The 20,330-nt window shown below is 34.5% G+C and overlaps 1 protein-coding gene across 1 annotated transcript in view; it reads right to left on the bottom strand.

Annotated features, from left to right (window-relative positions):
* Nucleotides 1-5,243: 5,243 nt before the first annotated feature.
* LOC106661605 (homeotic protein Sex combs reduced-like) overlaps nt 5,244-20,330 on the bottom strand; it is a 67,343-nt gene continuing 52,256 nt past the window's right edge. The window contains exon 2 of the mRNA XM_014385119.2: nt 5,244-6,921. Within this exon, the coding sequence (XP_014240605.1) occupies nt 6,629-6,921 (293 nt within the window). The 3' untranslated portion in view covers nt 5,244-6,628. The remainder of the gene's footprint in view (nt 6,922-20,330) is intronic.

Below are 20,330 nucleotides of genomic sequence, written 5' to 3'. Positions count from 1 at the left end.
AAAAAATCTTTAGCCGATGCTGCAGGAGACGCTTCAAACTTAGATCAACTTTGGGAAAAAACACGAAAAAACACAAGTTGAATGGGACCTAATTGATCCAGAACAGTACAGAAATCTCGTGAGAGGTATGCCCAGAAGGATTGATGCAGTTTTGAAAGCCAAAGGAGGACATACAAAATATTAAACGACTTTCTATGACACAATCATATTATCGTTCGCATACGGTAATTTCTTTCCTATTATTTCAATAATCATGATAAAGGAACAATTTAATTTTTTGGGTGTTGTTTGTGATAAGATAAATAAAATTATTAAAAAAACTACGTTTATTTCATGTTCTACAATTGTTTTGTAAAGTAAATAATGATATAACCCAATTTGCATCTGTGAGTCACTGTATATGAGTGTGATTCAGCCATATTTGAGCCTTCTTCTGATTTGTCTATTATCAATTGTTGAGATTGTTCAAAAAAACTTTTTTTGAGTTCTGGCTGAGCAGTAAAATCTGCATTAGTTATGTTTTTCGGATAATTTTTTTAGTTCTACATATTTTCTTGCAACTTTATTGAGTTGTTTGGATTCTAATTCCAATGAACTAAGAGCAATTTTCAAATTTGCTAAATCAATATCTTCCGTTAAAGTTTTTGTTACATCGACGGCAACAAGTCATTTCTCATGGGAGTGATTATGTCCTGTGTCTCGGTTCACTTTTTCACTGTTTGATCAAAGATTGGTTTTAATTTGTTTAATGTGTCTAATTCTATAGCAACTTCTGGATCTGATATATTAGAAAAAAGTTTGTCTTTGATAGTGGTCAACATGTTTTCCCGTATTGCAGACGTGCTCGTTGTCTACGAATTTTGCTTTTTCTGGTCATCCTTTTTTCTTTATTTAATTGATATTGTTATTAAAATATTATATTAATTTAATATGTAATTCTCTTTATTTTACAGCTTTTTTTAAAAAACTTGGTAATATGGAAATATTTATTATTCGATTTGCCTTTTTACTTAATTTAACCGATTTTTAATTTATGGAGTAATTATTTGCCACTAACGGGTTAATGATCTGCTACCATATATATGACGAACTATGTCGTATTACTGAGAAACCCATCAAAATTAAGACCTAATTTTTATGGATCTTTCCCCGCCCGAACAATAGTGGCAAAGGAATTTAAAAAAATAAAAGATTTGATTACAATTGTATATAAAAAAAAGGACTTTCATTAAAATATAAAAAAATAGCGGCTCTCCCGTGGTTCAGCACATATTTTAAATAAGAAATAAATAACCAAACGCATTTATTGATAAAAAACAACAAAAAAGGCTCACTGGCGTTGAAAAATAGGTATGATGCGAAGTCGATAATAACTGCAGGTTGAGAAAGCGTTGAATCATGTCAATGGCTCAAGTCCGCAAAATTTCTTCCAATCAAGAATAACTTCCGACCTCAGGAAACATCTAAGAGAAACTGCCGTGGTTCTCTCAATTCCTGTCGTGTTCGGCGCTTCAACCAATCAGATTAATATGATCATTGTTGATGCTCTGGCATTATACATTGATTTAGTGAAATTATATATAAAGGAGTATTTGGGAGAGAAATAAGAATTGTTCAATTTAAATTAAAAAACAAAAACCAAAATAACACATAAAAACCAAGATTTTTGTAAATATACTCTACAATTTAAATTAAACATAAAAATATAAAACTTATATGTAGATTGTTTGGCCGTGGAGATTATACATATTTTGAAATTAGTCTTTCTTTTAATTTATTTGTGAATAATTTTTCGTTTTAGAGAGAGAGAGAGAGAGAGAGAGAGAGAGAGAGAGAGAGAGAGAGAGAGAGAGAGAGAGAGAGAGAGAGAGAGAGAGAGAGAGAAAAAGAGACAGAGAGAGAGAGAGACAGACAGACAGACAGACAGACAGGGAGACAGGAAGACAGGGAGACAGGGAGATAGATAGAGAGATAGAGAAAGAGAGAGAGAGAGAGAGGGAGGGAGAGAGAGAGTGAGAGAGATAGAGATAGAGATAGATAGATAGAGAGAGAGAAAATCTACAGTCATGCATTTCGATCGTCAAATGTCTACTTTTTAAAGATTTTCATTCAGCATCCCTTAGCATCACGCATTTTGCCGATTCCAGGATCGGCGAAAACATAACATTTTTCAAAGATTCATGTATGCAATCGTAATTCGTCGGGCCGTCTCGCTGATCGAGTCGCAGACGTTTGTCCATGGCATATCTCTCGACAAGGCCATCATCACCAAGTCTCATACCGGCTCATGACTATTCTGATCGTAGCCGGAAACAGGCTGACAAAGAGATATTTTTCAACGGACGGGTTTAAATAGGTGAAGTTCTAGAAATGACACATGCTAGTTGACCGTCATCAGACAAAGAGATCAGCACCATTATCTGTTGTTTATTTATAAATCCCGTACCTCTCTCTTTTACTCATACATCCACTTAATGCAGGTCGTATCGGTATTAATAATGTAAACCAACAAAGATATCTATTGGATAATTTATGTCATGCATCCAAATAAATATAATTATTCGAACTGTAGATTAGTTGAATAATTTATTTATCTTAAAGCTTCAGTTTGAACTTGGACGCCAACCACTATGCATGATTTACATCGATTCTGGCATTAAAATATTGTTCAAAATAATTTGACCTAATTTAAAAAAAAAAGACACATGTCATGTCTTTCTATAAGCATCAGCTGTTTCCTCCATAACTCCTTCCTTGGTCAATTTAACCTTCAAACGTCGTTTATTCCCCATGTTGTATCGAAATGATCACATTTGGATTTAGGCCAGGGTTAGAGGACCCACTCCCGGTGAACGTTTGAGGAAGGCGTTTTGAATTATTCAAAATTTCAACGGATCTTTCTGAAGAATATCAAACGACTGCAAAACTACGCGAATTATACCGAACGAAATGCACGGAAAGGCCAAAATCGGGAAATTCCGGCCGGAAATTATTCTGTAATCCGCAAGGTACAACTCTGTATATCATTTTGTTCTGTTCGGTGTATTAATAATAAAGCGAACAAAATAGCGAATAAAAAAATAATAATACAAAAAAACTAACGTCAATGCCCCTTACGACAGTCATTGACCCCATAATCATTAATGAAGAGCAATTTTTAATAATTAGACGCAAAATAGGACACGCCTAGGAAAAAAATTCTTTGCACAAGTCTAGATTTTTTGATATTTTACAATCCCTATAATAAAAGGGGTACGTGGGAGTTCGTTTATAAATTTTCGAGTAACATACAGTCAGAGGAAATAAAAGATAATGATAAACAAATCGATAGATAAAAATAGATCGAGAGAGAGAGAGAGATAGAGAGAGAAAGTAAGAATTAAAAAACAAAAGACAGAGAGAGAGAGAGAGAGAGAGAAAGAGAGAGAGAGAGAGAGAGAGAGAGAGAGAGAGTGAGAGAGAGAGGGGGAGAGAGAGAGGGAGAGAGAGAGGGTGAGAGAGGAGAGAGAGGGAGAGAGAGTTAACGACTAACCGAGAGAGGGAGGGTGAGTTTTTTAACATTGTTTGTTTTATGGTATAATTATATAATTACAAATATGGATTAACATGACGCTAAACTGAGTTTTTCATTAATTGTTTTGTTATTAATTTCATCAATTTTTAATCCTCCAAAAAAACCAAATACTGCGTCCACAAAATCAGAAATATTTCCGAATATAGGCGATGCGATACAGACATTTCCCGTGCCCTGTGGGTAACAGTGTAATCTTGTAGTCCACCTTTTCAGAGTCGTGTGGAAATTTGCAATAGCTGCTGGGAATTGAACTTTCTATGGAGGCATTTTTCGCTAATATGCCGGCATACTATTTCCCGAAAAAGCCAAGTGTATCTTTACCCATGCAAAAGAAACATTGCAATGCTACTATAATTAGGGTAAGTCTGATGTCCTCGACCAGAGGATGGTGGATCGTTACATTATTTATTGCGTTCAGCGTAATTCCACTATTTGCGGTAATATTTACCCTTTCATTACCTGTTGAATTGACGTTTAGCCATTCTAGAGCTTTGACGATTGTCATCTGTTCCGCCTGGCTGTATGAACAATGCCCGTCAAACTTAAATTTTTTCAGCGATCAATATTTGGTAAACGCGAAGGCGCATCCTACATACTCTTCGTTGCTGCCTTAGTGTAGATCTCCATGTCGAAGTTGGATCCATATTTATCACCAGAAACTTCGCTGGGTGCGATAAATTTTTTTTAATTTACCGAATTTTGCTTCATTGAAGTTCTTGCAATCCTGAACATTTTGAGAGATAGGAATAGTTAGATAGTTGAATAGGTAACGATATTGATCATATTATGCTAGATTTTAAAAGATGAGGAAAAAAGATTATATATATATATANATATATATATAGAGAGAGAGAGAGAGAGAGAGAGAGAATTATACAGGATACCTCAGGCCCAGTTTAACTTCAAAATTTCAAATACGACAATACGACCCTATACAACCTAACATTTTAAAGGATTTTTTAGGCGGAAACAATGGAATTCAAATTGGTCAAAAGAAAGAGATCAAATTGGTCAAAAAAGAGATATTTAGACTGAGATAGGGGGAGAGAAGAGAGATGGCGAGGAGAGAAAGAGAGAGAGAGAGAGAGAGAGAGAGAGAGAGAGAGAAAATGTGTGAGAGATAGAGAGGGGGTGAGAAAGAGAAAAAGAGATAGATCAATAGATAGATAGAGGTAGAGGGAGTGAAGACAGAGATAGAGAGGAGAGAGAGAATGATAGAGGTAGATTGATAGAGAGAGAGAGAGAGAGAGAGAGAGAGAGAGAGAGAGAGAGAGAGAGAGAGAAAGAGAGAGAGAGAAACAGAGAAACGGAGAGAGAAATAGAAATTGATCCGTCCATGCGTTTATTTATATTCACAGAATTATGGCTCCTGGCCCCTCTTACAGTGAGTATGTGAGAATAAAGAATTAATAACAAGTGTATAGACATAAAAAAATAAAGAAGTGTGAATTTGTGAATGTGAGAAAGAAGAAAATTGAAAAGTTGATATTTATAAAAAGTGGAAACATAGGATAAAAACCGTATTGGTATTGACAATCAGATAATTGGACAGAGACAGACAGGCATAAAACAGAAAGAGAAATTGATGTTTCGTACACACTCTTCTATTTCAGATTGTAACCAATTTCGTTTGAATGATTAGGATACTAGGTAAATAAATGAAAATAAATTGTGTATATTATCTGTTTATTTAACCCTTCATACAGTAAATATTGGAGCGGTTTTCAGTTTGAGTAAAAGACAATAGATCCGTACAGTAACTTGTGTCGGGAACACACGCCGTCGCCTAAGCCTCGACTGTGTTTAAACAAAGCCGATTTCCTGATTCGATCATAAATTTTTATTTTTAGCCTCTCGCACACGGCGGTGCACCCTGAGAACGTCTTGGTTCCAAAAAGTGAGAATGCCACAAATTCCTGTTAAAACAGTTTTATCGTATAATTTATTCGACAAACTAGGAAACAACGAGATGCTCTTTTTTTAATGAAAAAAACTGATCCATTTTTCTTTTTTTAATTGTAATTTAAATAAAATGAACAATAATAATACACATATACATATACTACACGGTGTTTCTAAACTAAACCATAATCCCTGTGTGACTCCGAATTTGTTCGATTCACAAATTGGAAACATATACATTCTTCAAAGAAAAGATGATTGTTTCAAAAACTCTTGATAACTTGGAATTCAGTACGTGTAAATAATTCGTACAAATAATAACAAATAACAATGACTACGTCAAAACCGGAACAACGAACAAAAATAAAATGAGATAAAGAAAAATATCGCATATATAATATATAATACAGGTATATAAATTTTACACAAAAGGAAATCAATTTACACACTCACTGGCATTACGGTTATGTTCCTCAGTCACAATTAGGCTATATAATTATTATATTATATATTTATATACTCACAAATAGTGAAACACAAAAAAAATGGAACAACAAGATCAACATCTATATTACACTTTTATTTGTTTTGAAAGATTATTTACAATTAGGAAAGTAGAGAACTCAAAGGTGTCTTCCTTATCAGAAGGCTATCAAATATATTGCACTTGTCAAAATAAAATCGCTTCTACTCTCTACCTTAGACACTATTAGTGTTATTTTATTAATCTCATTGTGTTTTCCCTTTTTTTATTATTAAAATACAATAAGGTAGTTCGTAAAATATTTTTCAAAAAACTCTGTACACGATGCATGTCTAATCAGAAGTTATTGCTAAATAATATCAATACTGAGAAGTACATCGATATAATAATTAAAACAGTTTGCATTTGAAACGCAAGTCTTCTTGGTTTTGAGAAAAACCTTTCATTTGTTGAAGAAAGTCCGTTTTTTTTAATATTGTTCAATTTTTTTATTTGTTTCATCAATAGAGGTAGCGTCACACACATGTCACTGCGCACTTTTCGATGACGATCACAGTCTGTTGTCAGTTTATTTTGACGGGTGCTCGGTCGCCGTGAGATCTACCGACATCAAATCACTCGTAGCGTTCTTGCCAGATCTCATGACTGCCCGGCACCACAGAAGCTAGTTAGGTGGTCAGATGGGTGAATTGGTACGGGTTCCCGTAGGGCTGGGACATGTGGTAGTGGTATGGGATGACGTTCATGCTCGCCATCTTGTGCTCCTTCTTCCACTTCATCCTTCGGTTTTGGAACCAGATTTTTATTTGCCTCTCTGTCAGGCAAAGGGCGTGGGCGATTTCTATCCTCCTCCGCCTGGTCAGGTACCTGTTGAAGTGAAACTCCTTCTCCAGCTCCAGCGTCTGGTAACGTGTGTACGACGTCCTTTGTCGTTTCGTCTCCCCGTTCGCGTTCACTGTGCCTGAAACATAAACAAGGTTTCATTAATGGATTTTCAAATAAAATTTAAAGAACCTAATACAATAACATAAATGTAGGCCAATGAAATAATATTTAATTATGTAAGGGTAAGTTTATTAAATAGTATTTATGAACTATGAAAAAATAAAATTGAGGAAAACTTTGTAAAGACCTAGTCACAGGATTCTGACTGACAAAGAAAGGTTACGAACGTGGGATCTCAAATTTTTTGAACCCTTTTTTTGGTGAAATTGATTGTAAGTCCAAAGATAGTAGACACTCGCCGCGAGTTTTCTTGCATTTTATTTAATTTTTTGACTTGGTTTTCTGCCTTTGTTGTTCATGTATTTAAAGAAAAACGGTTCAGATTAATTTTAGACACCTTTTAAGAACCTTAAATACCACATTTTGTTACAAATTAAATTTGATCTTTATGGGCTGGATTGATCTGAGCTATTTTTTTTCCATGTCCGATCCATTTAAAAATTCATAATTATTTTGCATTTTATGCAATGTCCACGTTAATATTACAGTTAGAAAGTAGAGCCTTTTTATTTTCAGCCTTGGTCAACAAGGTTTAAAATTTATGTCATTAAAAATGAGCAAAAATAAATCAACAAAAATCCCTCAACTGATTTATTTTATATATTCAATTTTTATTTATTTAGTTTTTTACAGAATCCAGGTTTGTGTCATTACTTGTAGATAATAACGTTTTAAATCCTTGTAAAGTAAGGGGTTGACCAAGTGTCTTGTAGAGCAGTAGGGGGAATCGTTTCATTGCTATCACCATTTTCATTATTTAAAAATCCGAAGCATTGGGTAATAAAAATAAATTGATTTCATTAAATGCACTAATTTCGTGAATTGACGCACAATTGACCGTTTGACCAATTAATATATTACAATTAATTAAGGTTTTTATCTCAACTAAACACCTTAATTAATTGTAATAAATTGATTTTTTGATTTTCTCAAAAATTTGTACATATTAAGTTTTTGTGGTTTAGAAAATCAATATCTTTATACGTCCATCTTCTCTTCAATTCAGTCAAACACCAAGAGATTTTTTTAGCACTTTCCTCAAAAGTTTCAGGAATATTTTTACCGCATAGAAATGCTTAAGGCTGGTGTTATTTTTCCTGAAACCAATATGACACGGAGGAAGGATAAAATAGGAGGTAACTTTGGTAAAAGCGGCCTTTCAAAAATCTACCCAAGGAGAGCAGGTCTTCAAAAGTTAAACATTCGGACAAATCCTTGGGTGGCCTCCGGTATAGAAACTTAGAAATTGTAATCTAATTATATTTGATAAAATCATCATTACACAAATGTTTGCGTTAACAAATAAGGAGATAAGGCGGACGCATAAGAACCAATGTCCCATTGAAACCTTAAATTTGACTAGGATTGTCAAACAAAAAAAAAACCTTGACATACTTAAGTATTTTTAACAAAGGGGATCCTGGTCCGCCAATTCTCCCATATATTCTCGATCTAGACTTGATTTTATACAACTCAGGGGAATTTTATTTTAGTTTTTCCTAGGACTGTAAAATTAATGCACTTCATAGATACATTAACAATTAACCTTCCTGTTCTTACTTTCGTAGTGTTCTTAAACAATAATAAATCTCTATTTAAAAGAAGAAGAAAAAAGCGGATTAAACAAATTAAATACCGCGGTGAGAAATCCCTCTCCACACCGGAACACGAAAAGTTAATCCTGAGCTAAGTAGGCAGTCGGTTTATTTATAAGATCGTGTCTCAGAAGGCCATTAATAAAGCAATTAACTTGCTGGAATACATTTTGGACTAGAATAAAACAGGGGATATTGCTCAGGAAAGTTAATGATCTAAACTTTGCACTGATGTTATTTTTTTCTGGGAACGCTGATTCATTTAGTTGTTTTTTTCGTTTTATATTTTATGGTTCGTATATTTTTCTGGCCTTATTACTGGAATGTATTGAAATTTAATATATTGTCGCTGTGAATTACGGTTGGGATGTCTAATTGTAAGTTCAGGTCTAATTATAGGTCTCTTTGTCGTTGGTCTCTTTTGATTTAGAAAATAATCTGAAATAAATAAATAATAATAACCAGAAGTGAGGTAAATCGTAGGTCAATTTGGAAAGAGCGTGATCAGAGCGGATGAATGAGAAATAAAAAGCGAGTGTGAAAGAATTGGGCGGCGGAGTTGGCTGGGAAGGGCGAAGGGCGTCAATCGGCTCTACTCACACCCTCGGCCCTTTGGGGTCCATTAAAAATAGTGGAAAGAGTAAGTGGTGCATTGTCTGGGGGCGGAGAGCGACAGATATAAATGGTGAAGGAAAAGAGGAGACCTCAAAACTCTGTTTATTGAATAGCTCTCCTTCCCGGCAGACACTTCAACCCTCCGGCCGCCCCCTTTCTTTATTATCGATTCCCAATTTTGCCCCAAACGGACCAAACTGGACTAAGGATATTTCGTTTTTTGGCCGGAGGTGGTTCTGTTGATACGATTGGATAGAGATCGATTTCCATAAAGGTCGTGATGTGAGCACTCCTCTTCGAGCAGTTTTACAAACAAGACGTTAACAAGCTTTACACAAATAAAAATTGCCTCATTCCTAAAACAATCACCCGGTAATACATTTAGCATTGAACCTGAACATGAACATCTGTGGACAGTGTCTTTTTACCATATATTTCTTCAAGATTAGCACATTTTGAAGATGAACAAATGTGCTTGTTCGATTTCTTCTTGAGTTGGAGTGATGAGACTAGCTTAGTTTCTTCCTCGAATATCAATTTTATTCTTACACGTAATAGTATTTAATTTATATTATTTTGATACAATAAAAAATAAGGTGGCGGTGATGACCTTGGGAATGGATGAAAACATGTTGAACTTTACTGGGTTCTTCTTTACTAGTTAGTTTGCGTGCTATGGCTCAAATCAACTTAAGTGAGAAGGTGTGTAAGCTCACTTTTTTTTTCCCAGATTAAGGAAGAGAGATGAGATTGAGAGAGAGAGAGAGAGAGAGAGAGAGAGAGAGAGAGAGAGAGANGACTACAATACTAGGAATCCTGCATCTAAGCGTTGTAAACAAATAATTTCACATAACATATATATATATATATATATATATACACACACACACATATACATATATATATACATATAGGTATGTGGATTTTTTAAGCGTGTGAGCGAGAGAGAGACGGATTTCTGAACAAGGATCAACGATAACAAGTCCAAAAACGCATTAAAAAATGCATAAAAATGATTTTATCAGAAAAAATCCAAGGGAAATTAAACGTACCAGAATTATCAGAAACGGCCAAACTTCAAAAACTAATTATGTAGTGCTGGAGTACGTCTCTGAAGGTTAAACGCAATGCAAACAAGCGATAATAGACGGACCCAGAAAAATCATCAGTGCCGATTTGATCATTCAACAAGTAATTTTTTTTAACCAAAATCACCACTTTCCCAATTAATCGTGTAAATAATATACAAACTGTAACGATGAACTAGATTATCGACCTGCTGGAAACATGAAGTCTTTTCGGAGGATCTACGGAAGAGGTCAAACACAGAGAAAACTTCCTTTCGGTTTTCGCCGAGCTTTCGACAGTTTTATACTGTCATCTTCAGGGCCTGTTTTATTATCATATAAAAAAACAATTAAAAAGACAATGAAAAAAAATTACACAAAAATTGAGTATCTTACTTGTTGTTTTTTTCATGTTTTAATTGTTTTTTATACGATAATAAAACAGGCCCTGAAGATGACAGTATAAAACTGTCGAAAGCTCGGCGAAAACCGAAAGGAAGTTTTCGCTGTGTTTGACCTCTTCCGTAGATCCTCCGAAAAGACTTAATATACAAACAGATTGAAGAGGCGAAATGCTGAAACAAGTCTAGCATACAAAAAAGAGAGGGAGGCAGACCAGAAACAGTGATGAATAGAAAATTGGATAAACTAACAAATAATTCGGACTTAAAGATCCTTTCCTTTTTAATTGTTTAAATAAGCACAGAACCCGACCACCGAACAAAGCGAAATTCCTATACACGTCTGTCTAAGCAAAACAGCGAGAACAGACGCACCAGGATACTCGAAAACGACCTATGTGTATGTTATCCAACAGTTTATTTTCTTCGTCATTATTAGCCAATCATGAAATTAATTTGAAATATTTGTTTTGACGTTGGTGTAGATAAAATTCTTTCAATGACAACCTGTAAATTAACTGCAAACGCGACAAATTTCCTAATAATTAATCAGTAAGGCCAATTTGTGAAATATTTTCATTCGTTTTTTTTAATAAGTGTACTATTTTCCAGCTTTGAGATTAATATTGTAAGTTGTTTGTGATAAATAACCCCCTAAACAGGTTCTTTCATTTAAATTTTACATTTTTCATACATGCGATAAATTCAAAAGAAAATTTTCGCCTCGATGAAGTCGCTGCATTTAGTCGAAACGGTTAAATGTGAAATCCTGTTATAAATAAATCTGTGATGAAGTCATTGGTAATTTTAAAATCTTCAATGGCTGAACTTCTGACCTTTAACAATTCATCCATTAACACCCACAATTGTCTTAAATGATAATATATTTTTGAATACGAAGTTTGTTTTGTATTGAAATGCTATGGCGCAATATTGTGAACCTAAAGGTCAGACCTGGACCAAGGGGGTAAAGTGTACGGCTTTATAAACTTAATAGGCGACCTTAGCAGACAATTAATTGAAATACTAGCTATAAATCAATTCCGGTGGTCAAATCCCGTTTTTATATTTGTAAACAAATGAGTCCACAGTATAAAGTTATGTTCTATGTGGATATAGGCGATAATGGGGGGAAATGACCGTTTATTTTGACACGAGTGACTATAAATAACAGACAGACATTCCAAAACCAATAAGTGGGACTCAACGGAGACAAGGAGACGACAAGGTATATTTAGCCGGGTGGTCGTCGGTTAGCGTGTTGACGTGATGCGTTCTGTTTGTGCACAAGCAGCCCGTTTCAATAATACAAATACAAGGATGAGGTAGAAACGGAAATAAAAAACGAAACTAGATGTCGACAACATCCGTTTGAAAGTCAGCGGCGTTAAGCGGCCGTGCCAATCCAGCGACAACCGGACAACGGCCAAAAAAATAATGAAAGGAACCTAAAAAGAAAGTTGAAATTCATGTAAGAAAGAAGAAAAAACACTACAAAGAGGTCATCCTAATAGTTCAGTAAAAGAATAGTAACATTCAAATAAAGCAAAAACCAAAAATCCCTGAGTGATCATGAAAGGTCTCGGGTTCAAATCTCAGCGGCCCTGAATACAAATCTAACCTGCTCCCAAAAAGATTTTTTCAATGAAAAAACACGACAAACAGCAAGATTCCTCATGGCCTCTGCCGTTCGGCAGGGCCAATCCAACACCACCACAAACTGAAGTTTTCAAGTGAAATTAAAAGTTGAAATCCATGTAAGAGTAAATTCTGCATGGAAAAATAATAGTACAAATAGGTCATCCTAATATTTTCGTACCAGAATAATAGTCGTTTCAAATGAAAAGTAAAAAACTTACAAATCCCAGACTGATCACCCGAAAGGTCTCGGGTTCGAATTTCAGCTTCCCTGAATACAGACCGAAAGTACATCTAAATGGATTTTTTAGTGAAAAAAAAAAAAAAAAAAAAAAACAGGGAACCACAGTTGTTAACTCACGTCAAAACATTATAAATTAAAAAATTCAGAAGTTATGATATATTTACTCATATACATATAACAAAGGGAGGCTATAATGGTGGTATCATCGATTTTAACGAAACTTTTTGTGATACTAGAACGTAAAATACGTGTCCCTGCCAGTTCATGCCAATGAGCACTAGGAGCCGTGAAAAAATTAGCCAATTTAAATATTGTTTAAAAATGTGGGTTTCTGCAATAGTTATGCATGAATTTTAAGGTTTGTTTATGTATAAATGCCAAAGTTTTACTTTATGTCTTTGGTTCTAATTTATTTTCAGTGTTAGAAATATCGACCACTTTTTTCACTTACAAACACACTGGATGGTTAAGATACGGTCTTGAAGAGAAAAGCAAATTCAGTTGTTACTGCCAACCTTTCGACCTATTTTAAGGTCGTCATCACGGCAAAACAACCTAAATGTACGGATAAATGTATTTAAGTTTTTACAGGCGATCTCAAATTTTCTTGAAGACGGAATCAGTCCTTACATTGCCAGGGAATCTAATTCACCATGCACATTCTAACTTATTAACGGAGGCTAGTTTGGGCTATTACTTTGTAACCTATAACGTTCTAAACCCCAGTAATGGTTCTTGCAAATCAGTGGAGCTGTTCAAATATTTTTGATTTTTGTGAGAAAACAAATTGGCACAACAAATATTTTAAAAACATAAACGTTCCTTATCTTACCCTGGAATCTTATTTAACTGACTACTGTTTCAGAGCGAAGTGCGGCAACACTCAGATATCAATGCAGTACAATCCGGACGTTCCACAAGGGAGCATTCTTGGTCTTATCCTGTGTACCATTTACACTGATAACTTTTCTACAAATCCCACTAACCTCATTTCCACCGCGAACGACACCACAATTCGACCTTTTAACCAAAATTCTATCCCGGCAACCTTTAACAACCAAGAGCACCTTGTATTTATCAAAGCCTGGTGCAAACAGTGTGTCACAAGCCTGAGGGAAATGTAAATTGATGTTTTAACATTGAAAAAGCATTGTTGTCCTTCACTGTATATCAACAACAAAAACCTTCCGTCTTAATACTTAAGACCGATATTTAGGACCTACCTAGACAGCAGACCGACGTGGAATCCTCACACAAGACTTAAAAGACAACAACATAACAGAAGTGATGAAAAGCTATGAATACTTTGAGAACTTAAATCCGTATTGTCAGGTAAAACTCAACTAACTCTACAAGAAATAGGTAAGATCGCTTTGGTCATACGGAGTGGAACTGTGAGGTTCCGCCAAGCCACCCTATGTCCAGGGTATTTCATTTTTCCAATTAAAAGTTCTCAGACAAAGTGTCAAAGCTTCTTTCAACGTCACTATCTTGATCCGATCCCGCTTCTAAACGTTCGACAGCAAGCTTAATTTCCATCCTAACCCTAACCCTTCGCGACAACCCGCCATGTCCCCTTAAACAACGATAGTCTCGAGATCTCCTGTCCCCATAATGAGTGCAAGGGTTTGCCTGGTTCCTCATAACCTGTGTCTTCTGGTGAAGTGCTGGTCAAAGTGTCACTGCTATAACCAGGAAGAAAGATTCCATTTACGCAAAATATTTAAGTCGGAAGGAGTCCATATAACGTAATACTCACTTTAATTAATAAAAATCTAGAAATTATGAAAATAAACTAGGAATGTGGCGTTTAGAAGATTAGGTTTTTGGAAAAGACACGAAGCCAAAATAATTTAGCGGTTTTTAAGTAATAAAAAATGTAAATAAGTCCATTATTTTTAGTGGTCTGATTGACAAAATTACTCCTTTAAATTAATTATTCGTTTTATGTAAGTTCTTGGTTGAAATGAACTTCCAATCGCGCTCGTGGCACTAATGTTCTCATTTCAATCAAGATCTCACATAAAAAGAATAATTAATTGAAAGAATGTAAATAAGGTTTTCACCACGTCGATATATTGCCGAATGTAAAAAACTATAAAGTTTCTTCAGATGAAAAATGTTATTTCATCATCTCACCAATCATCTTGCTGATATCCCATATCCGAGATCGCCGGCAAATGTCACCCTATCCGGATTTATTTCCAGACTTTCCTCTCAGTTGATGCAAAGTGCGATTTACAAAATATGGCCAGAAAACTAGACAGATGCGTTACATCAAAGGGCCGGTGGATTCAAAGGGGGAGACCGGTTTGTTCCCATCGAAATGGACAAGAGATAATTTTTATCTGAACATTAAAAAAACGAGTGACACCATTGCTTATGTAATGAACAATTGGACCGCAGCCTTAAGCATTAAATCTTGACAGATATGGCCTGCTAATTGCCACAAATTAAAAACGATGATGACGATAATGGGATATTTATGGCTTTTACCAGGAAGTTATAGTCCGTGATGTTAATCGTCCGTTTTGGCTTTTTATTTTGACCGATTCACAGATTTTGTAACTTAATTAGAAATGGGGCCATTATAATTTTAACTGTATTTCTTCCTTATATTAAAAATTCAATAAATTTAGAAAAAGTATATAGTTTAAAAAAAATCAGAATTGTAAATCAGTGCATAAAGGAAATCGGTTAACTAATGGAAAAAGAATGTAGTAAAAAGCTCCATTAAGTATTCAGCATTGCAATTAATTAACCTGCGTTTTTAATTGAAAAGTTTAGTTAATGATCATTAATGATCACATTCTTTAAAAAATGCACTTTACATTGAATATTAATTGAGTATACCATAAACATGGCATGAGATGGGCATAGCCATCAGGAAAAGCGAAATAGAAAACCTTTCCGTTTAGATTATTTCATAAACAAATTTGATTATGATCCAATATATTTTGGTATGATCCAATATAATTTTGGTTGTTTCAGTTTCCTATAACTTCTAATTTGAAGTTAGGATACCTTAAGTTTTACCATCCAAATAATGACAGAAAACAACACTGGCTGTTCTACAAGTGGGTGGAATTTTCTGGGACGTCTATATTCGCTGGTTCGCACATTTTGTATTTATTTTGTAAACCAAAATAAACTGTATTTATTTTGTTTATAAATCCACAGAACGTAAATATTTGTATAGAAATAAGAGGCCATATAAATTTGAAGATTTTTTTTTTTTTTTGACTTTGCCCTACAGACATTCAGTCAAAAATTTGAAGATTCAATGCTGCTATAATCTGGATTTAATTCATAAAATTTTATGGTACATTTAACACTAATACGAGTCTCTGATTCATATAATCTCCAGTGTGAAAGAAAAAAGACTGATTCAAGTGTCGATTAGTTCAACATGAACGTTCTGTCTCATGAACGACCACTGATTTCCAATTGTCAATCCATATTTTCTTTAATACACCCTAAGGTGAAATGTAATGTGGACGTGCTACTCTCTTCTAATCCCTTTCAATGGATTAATAGGAATTGTATAGCTGAATCGATTTCTTCATCGATTAATCTAACAAACTCAAGCGGGCTTTGAATGGTAATCGATCCTGGTACAAATTAAAACACTATTTGTCATTTCTTCTCCATTCCGGCTCTCATCTAACTAGATCGTTAGCTCGGTGATTCCATTCAATGGTCCGAACGGTAGCTGGCTTAACGTCATAAATTATGGCATAATGAACTTATAAAGATCTGTGATTGGGCAAGTTTCTTTTTTCTCCTTAACACCCTGGAAATAAATCATCTTTGAAGATATGTAAAACGAGATTTGCATAACTACCTTATCAATTGGAGAATTAATAAGGATAGTTTATCAATGTCGACTTTTCTCATCGAACAAGAAACATGACAATATTGAAAATGTACGATGAAAATGCTCGTATTTTTAAGTAAATAAAACGTGACAGAAGTTTAATGAGAATTACGCTTTATAATCAAACAAATAGATCTTTGTGCCCATTTATACAAGGAAATAAGGCGAGTGTAAATGAAGACAAAATCCTCTGGTCTTATACGTTAAGGTCAAAAATCATCTCCTCATAAATGAGAACATCCACTTTTCTAAGACTGAGGAAATATTAGCACTAAACATCACGCAAAGAAATTGCTGAACCAACTCCACCATTTAAAAAAATTCTGAAAATAGTCAACAAGGGAGTTTAATATAGCTCAGGATACTATTGCCATAAATTACTATCACTATTAGTAATTTATATATAAACATGAAATCGATATGGTTCCAAATAATTGCAGCAAAGTGTAAAATAGCACGAGAAACAAAATTTTAATTTACGTGCAGTAATATAATTAATATTTGCGGAGTTAGAAAGGTTTTTGGGACCAAAAAAACAATATGTTTTATCAAGGCTCAAAATGTTTGTTTTCTACGTAGATGTGTCATTCTTGAATGTGAGAAGACGTATGTGACAAGAATGACACATCTACTCAGAAAACAAACACTTTGAGCCCTGAGGATGATCTCAATAAAGATCGAAACGTTGGCACGATAAAGAAAATGTTTTTCTAAAACCTACGTCACAACACACCGCACCTCACGACCTCCAAATAATCAATATGTTTTATATTAAACTAATAGCTTTTATTCACAGAACGAACTAGAGGCCGATTCCTCATATAAAAATGTCTTTCTATCCCGACTTCCTTCCCCACCCCTTCAAAATCCAACGTGTATAAACATAAAACATCAATATCTCACTAGTACTCTCAACACAACAAACAAGAATGACACATCTACACAGAAAACAAACACTTTGATTGAGTACAATACTTTGATTAAATCTAAAATATCTGGCATTTTTAAATTCATTTGTTCCACATCCTACATGTATTTGTAAAATTTAGGTTTTAGAAAAACGTTTTCTTTATCGTGCCAATGTTTCGATCTTTATTGAGATCATCTTCAGGTCCTGGGATTTACAAACAGTGTTTAAATTTAACATATACATGTAGGATGTGGAGTATAAAATGAATATAAAAAAATATATTTTTGCGTGGTATAAATTCACTTTTTTCCACATCCTACACGTATTTATAACAATATTTATAAATCCCAGGCCCTGAAGATGATCTCAATAAAGATCGAAACGTTGGCACGAGAAAGAAAAAGTTTTTCTGAAACCTACGTCACACGAGATCGCATCTCACGATTTCGATACGACTTTAGGCTGTTGCAAAATATTAAGGATTCACTATTTTTGTTATTTTTATTCACTATAGAGTTATAGTATAATATAATAAAAAAATAAGATTGGTTGTATAGACCAAATAGATTTTAAGAAAATTGTATGCAACTTTTCAACCTTTATTTGAACAAATTAATGTCTTTTAAAAATTGTTAAAATAAGGTAAGATTTTAATGTTTGGTGCTTAAACCAAAAGCACAAATTTCTGGGGGAAAAGAAATTAAAATCAAAATCTATTGAGTAGCAGTGGGATTAAATAAGTAAGTAAGAAAAAACCTAATGTTTTTTCCGGAAAACGACCTTACATTAATAAAAATATACAGATAAAACTTAACCTATTATTTATCAATTAAGGTTTATTATCTTATTTCTAATGATTTTATATTTCTTTCAAAATTAAGGCCGTTTTATAGAGCAAAAAGAACATGTGGTTGATGTAAAATTGGCTTTTGATGTTTGAATTCTGAACGCCTCAGTATGTTATCCAGTGAATAAAAAAATGTGTACAACTTGGCTTACAGACGAAGCCGTTTGACCGAAGCAATAAATTACAATGGGTTAACTTTTTTTTAAATCTTTCAACCAGTGGTTCGCAAGCTGTTTGCACATATCAAGAGATGAATGTACATGTAGGAAGGGAGCGAGAAAGGATGCTTGATACGCTATAAACTATATCAGCCGGCTCGGGGCATAAATTATAAAACAATTAACCCGAGTGACACCGCTTTGATTTAATTCCCGCTCAAGTCGGAGATCCAGGGGCATAAATCTGTAGAGCGGCTCGTGGAGATTCAAGAGGCCTCAGCGGCTCCGTTAAGAGTTACGGCGACGGTGGTGTTATTAGTGGCTATATTTGTTGACCGGGGAGATCCGTCCGTGCAGATAACCCTCCGGGGGACTTGTTGAACAATACCAAACGGCTATTAGCCGGGGGGAAAGGACGAGCTTTCGGGGGAGACACAAATCCTCCGGATCGCTTGGAATCCACGTCTAATCTGAATGGCCAAAAAGAAGAGCCCAAACAATTTGTAATCCATCTGAAATATTACCTGCTAACTTTATCGATAGTAGCCCCTTTTTTACGACTTTTTAATTCTTCCTTTATCGTCCTATCTATCTCTCGGAGAAAAAAATAAATAATGAGCCTCATCAACTCGACCCGCCTATTCTTTCTTAATTTTTCGGCCTTACGTTTCCATATTTCACTATCTGTGACTATTCGCCTGTTTCCTCTCCCGTTCACCTCCCAATTTTATTTTAACTTAAATAAATAAAACCTAAACCAAATACCTGAAAAGGCGTCAACTGGAAGGACTAGCAAAATTACGGAAAAATCTCATTAGGTTTCGTCTATCTCACTTTTTTATTACTTCTAAGTTTGGTGTTCAACTAGTATACTATTAAAACGATTACCTAATTTAAGTTTAGCGGGTTTCAAAAATTCACGGTTTACTTCTGAGACCCCCCCGTACAACTACCCTAAAACGATGTAGAACCTAAACCTACAGTGGGGAGGCCGGCATTCACGCCAGCAAATACATTCACATAAAGAAAAATCACGCATTCGTTATCATAAGTCAATAGGTTCGACATGTCAGTGGGCATATTACTTCAACATTCCACACTTAACGACTCACACAAATAAATACATTCACTCAATCAGGTAGTCACCAGAGACTTTAGTATTACGCCGGTGGCTACCCCGATATAATTATGTTTAAAAAATGTAATAATGATCTCGACTTATTTTGAAACAGTGGCTTAAGACTATAAATATAAACGCTTTTAATCATCAAATAATTTTACTCCTGAAAATATAAGTAATTTAGATGTGAATTAAATTTTAACCTTGATTTTTTATGTTATATCTTTTAACTTTAAAATGTAATAATTTTTAATTATTTGGTGTTGCCCGAAAAATCAATTTGTTCGGCTCGATAACGTCAGGGTCGAAGTTAAAGTTTCCTCCAACACTTGGATGGCTATCCCTTATAAGAACGATGTGCAAGACTGTTGGATTTTCGAAAAGTTCTTCTAAGTTTTGACAATCATACGAAGCATTCTATCGCAAAAACTTTCAGTTCAAAAAGTTTCAAAGTCAATATTCTGTCCTATGGGACAGTTTTATGGAGAATACCTATTTGGTTCCCTTAAAAGCCTTTTTTTTCAAACCTGAAGAAATCCTCCAAAGATTTCTCTGTTTATCACATCCAACGAACTCGCTGGAATATCATACGTTTTTTGGATTTTAGAGCAGATTATTTTTGACTGACAGTTCGAAGACATATTCCTATGAGTGTTACTAACTAAGGACTCCTCAAAGATTTCACTTTTGGTGTACGTTCAATGATCTTTCTCAAAAATCATATATTTTTTGGACTTTAGAACAGATTATTTGTGCTTGTCAAGGGTTTGTGATTATTTGTACGGTCTACTATTAGTCTGATAGCTATATATTATATAGTTTTCTATGAGGGTTATTAACTAAAGAGTCCTAAACAATTTAATCATCTGTAATCTTTCCCGATTATCGTGTAA

The sequence above is a fragment of the Cimex lectularius genome, unplaced genomic scaffold, assembly GCF_000648675.2.
Source record: "Cimex lectularius strain Harlan isolate CLEC.00 unplaced genomic scaffold, Clec_2.1 scaffold18, whole genome shotgun sequence".
In the NCBI taxonomy this organism is placed as follows: Eukaryota; Metazoa; Arthropoda; class Insecta; order Hemiptera; family Cimicidae; genus Cimex; species Cimex lectularius.
Note: the sequence above shows the minus strand (reverse complement) of the source record. Positions and strands in the feature narration are given on the sequence as shown.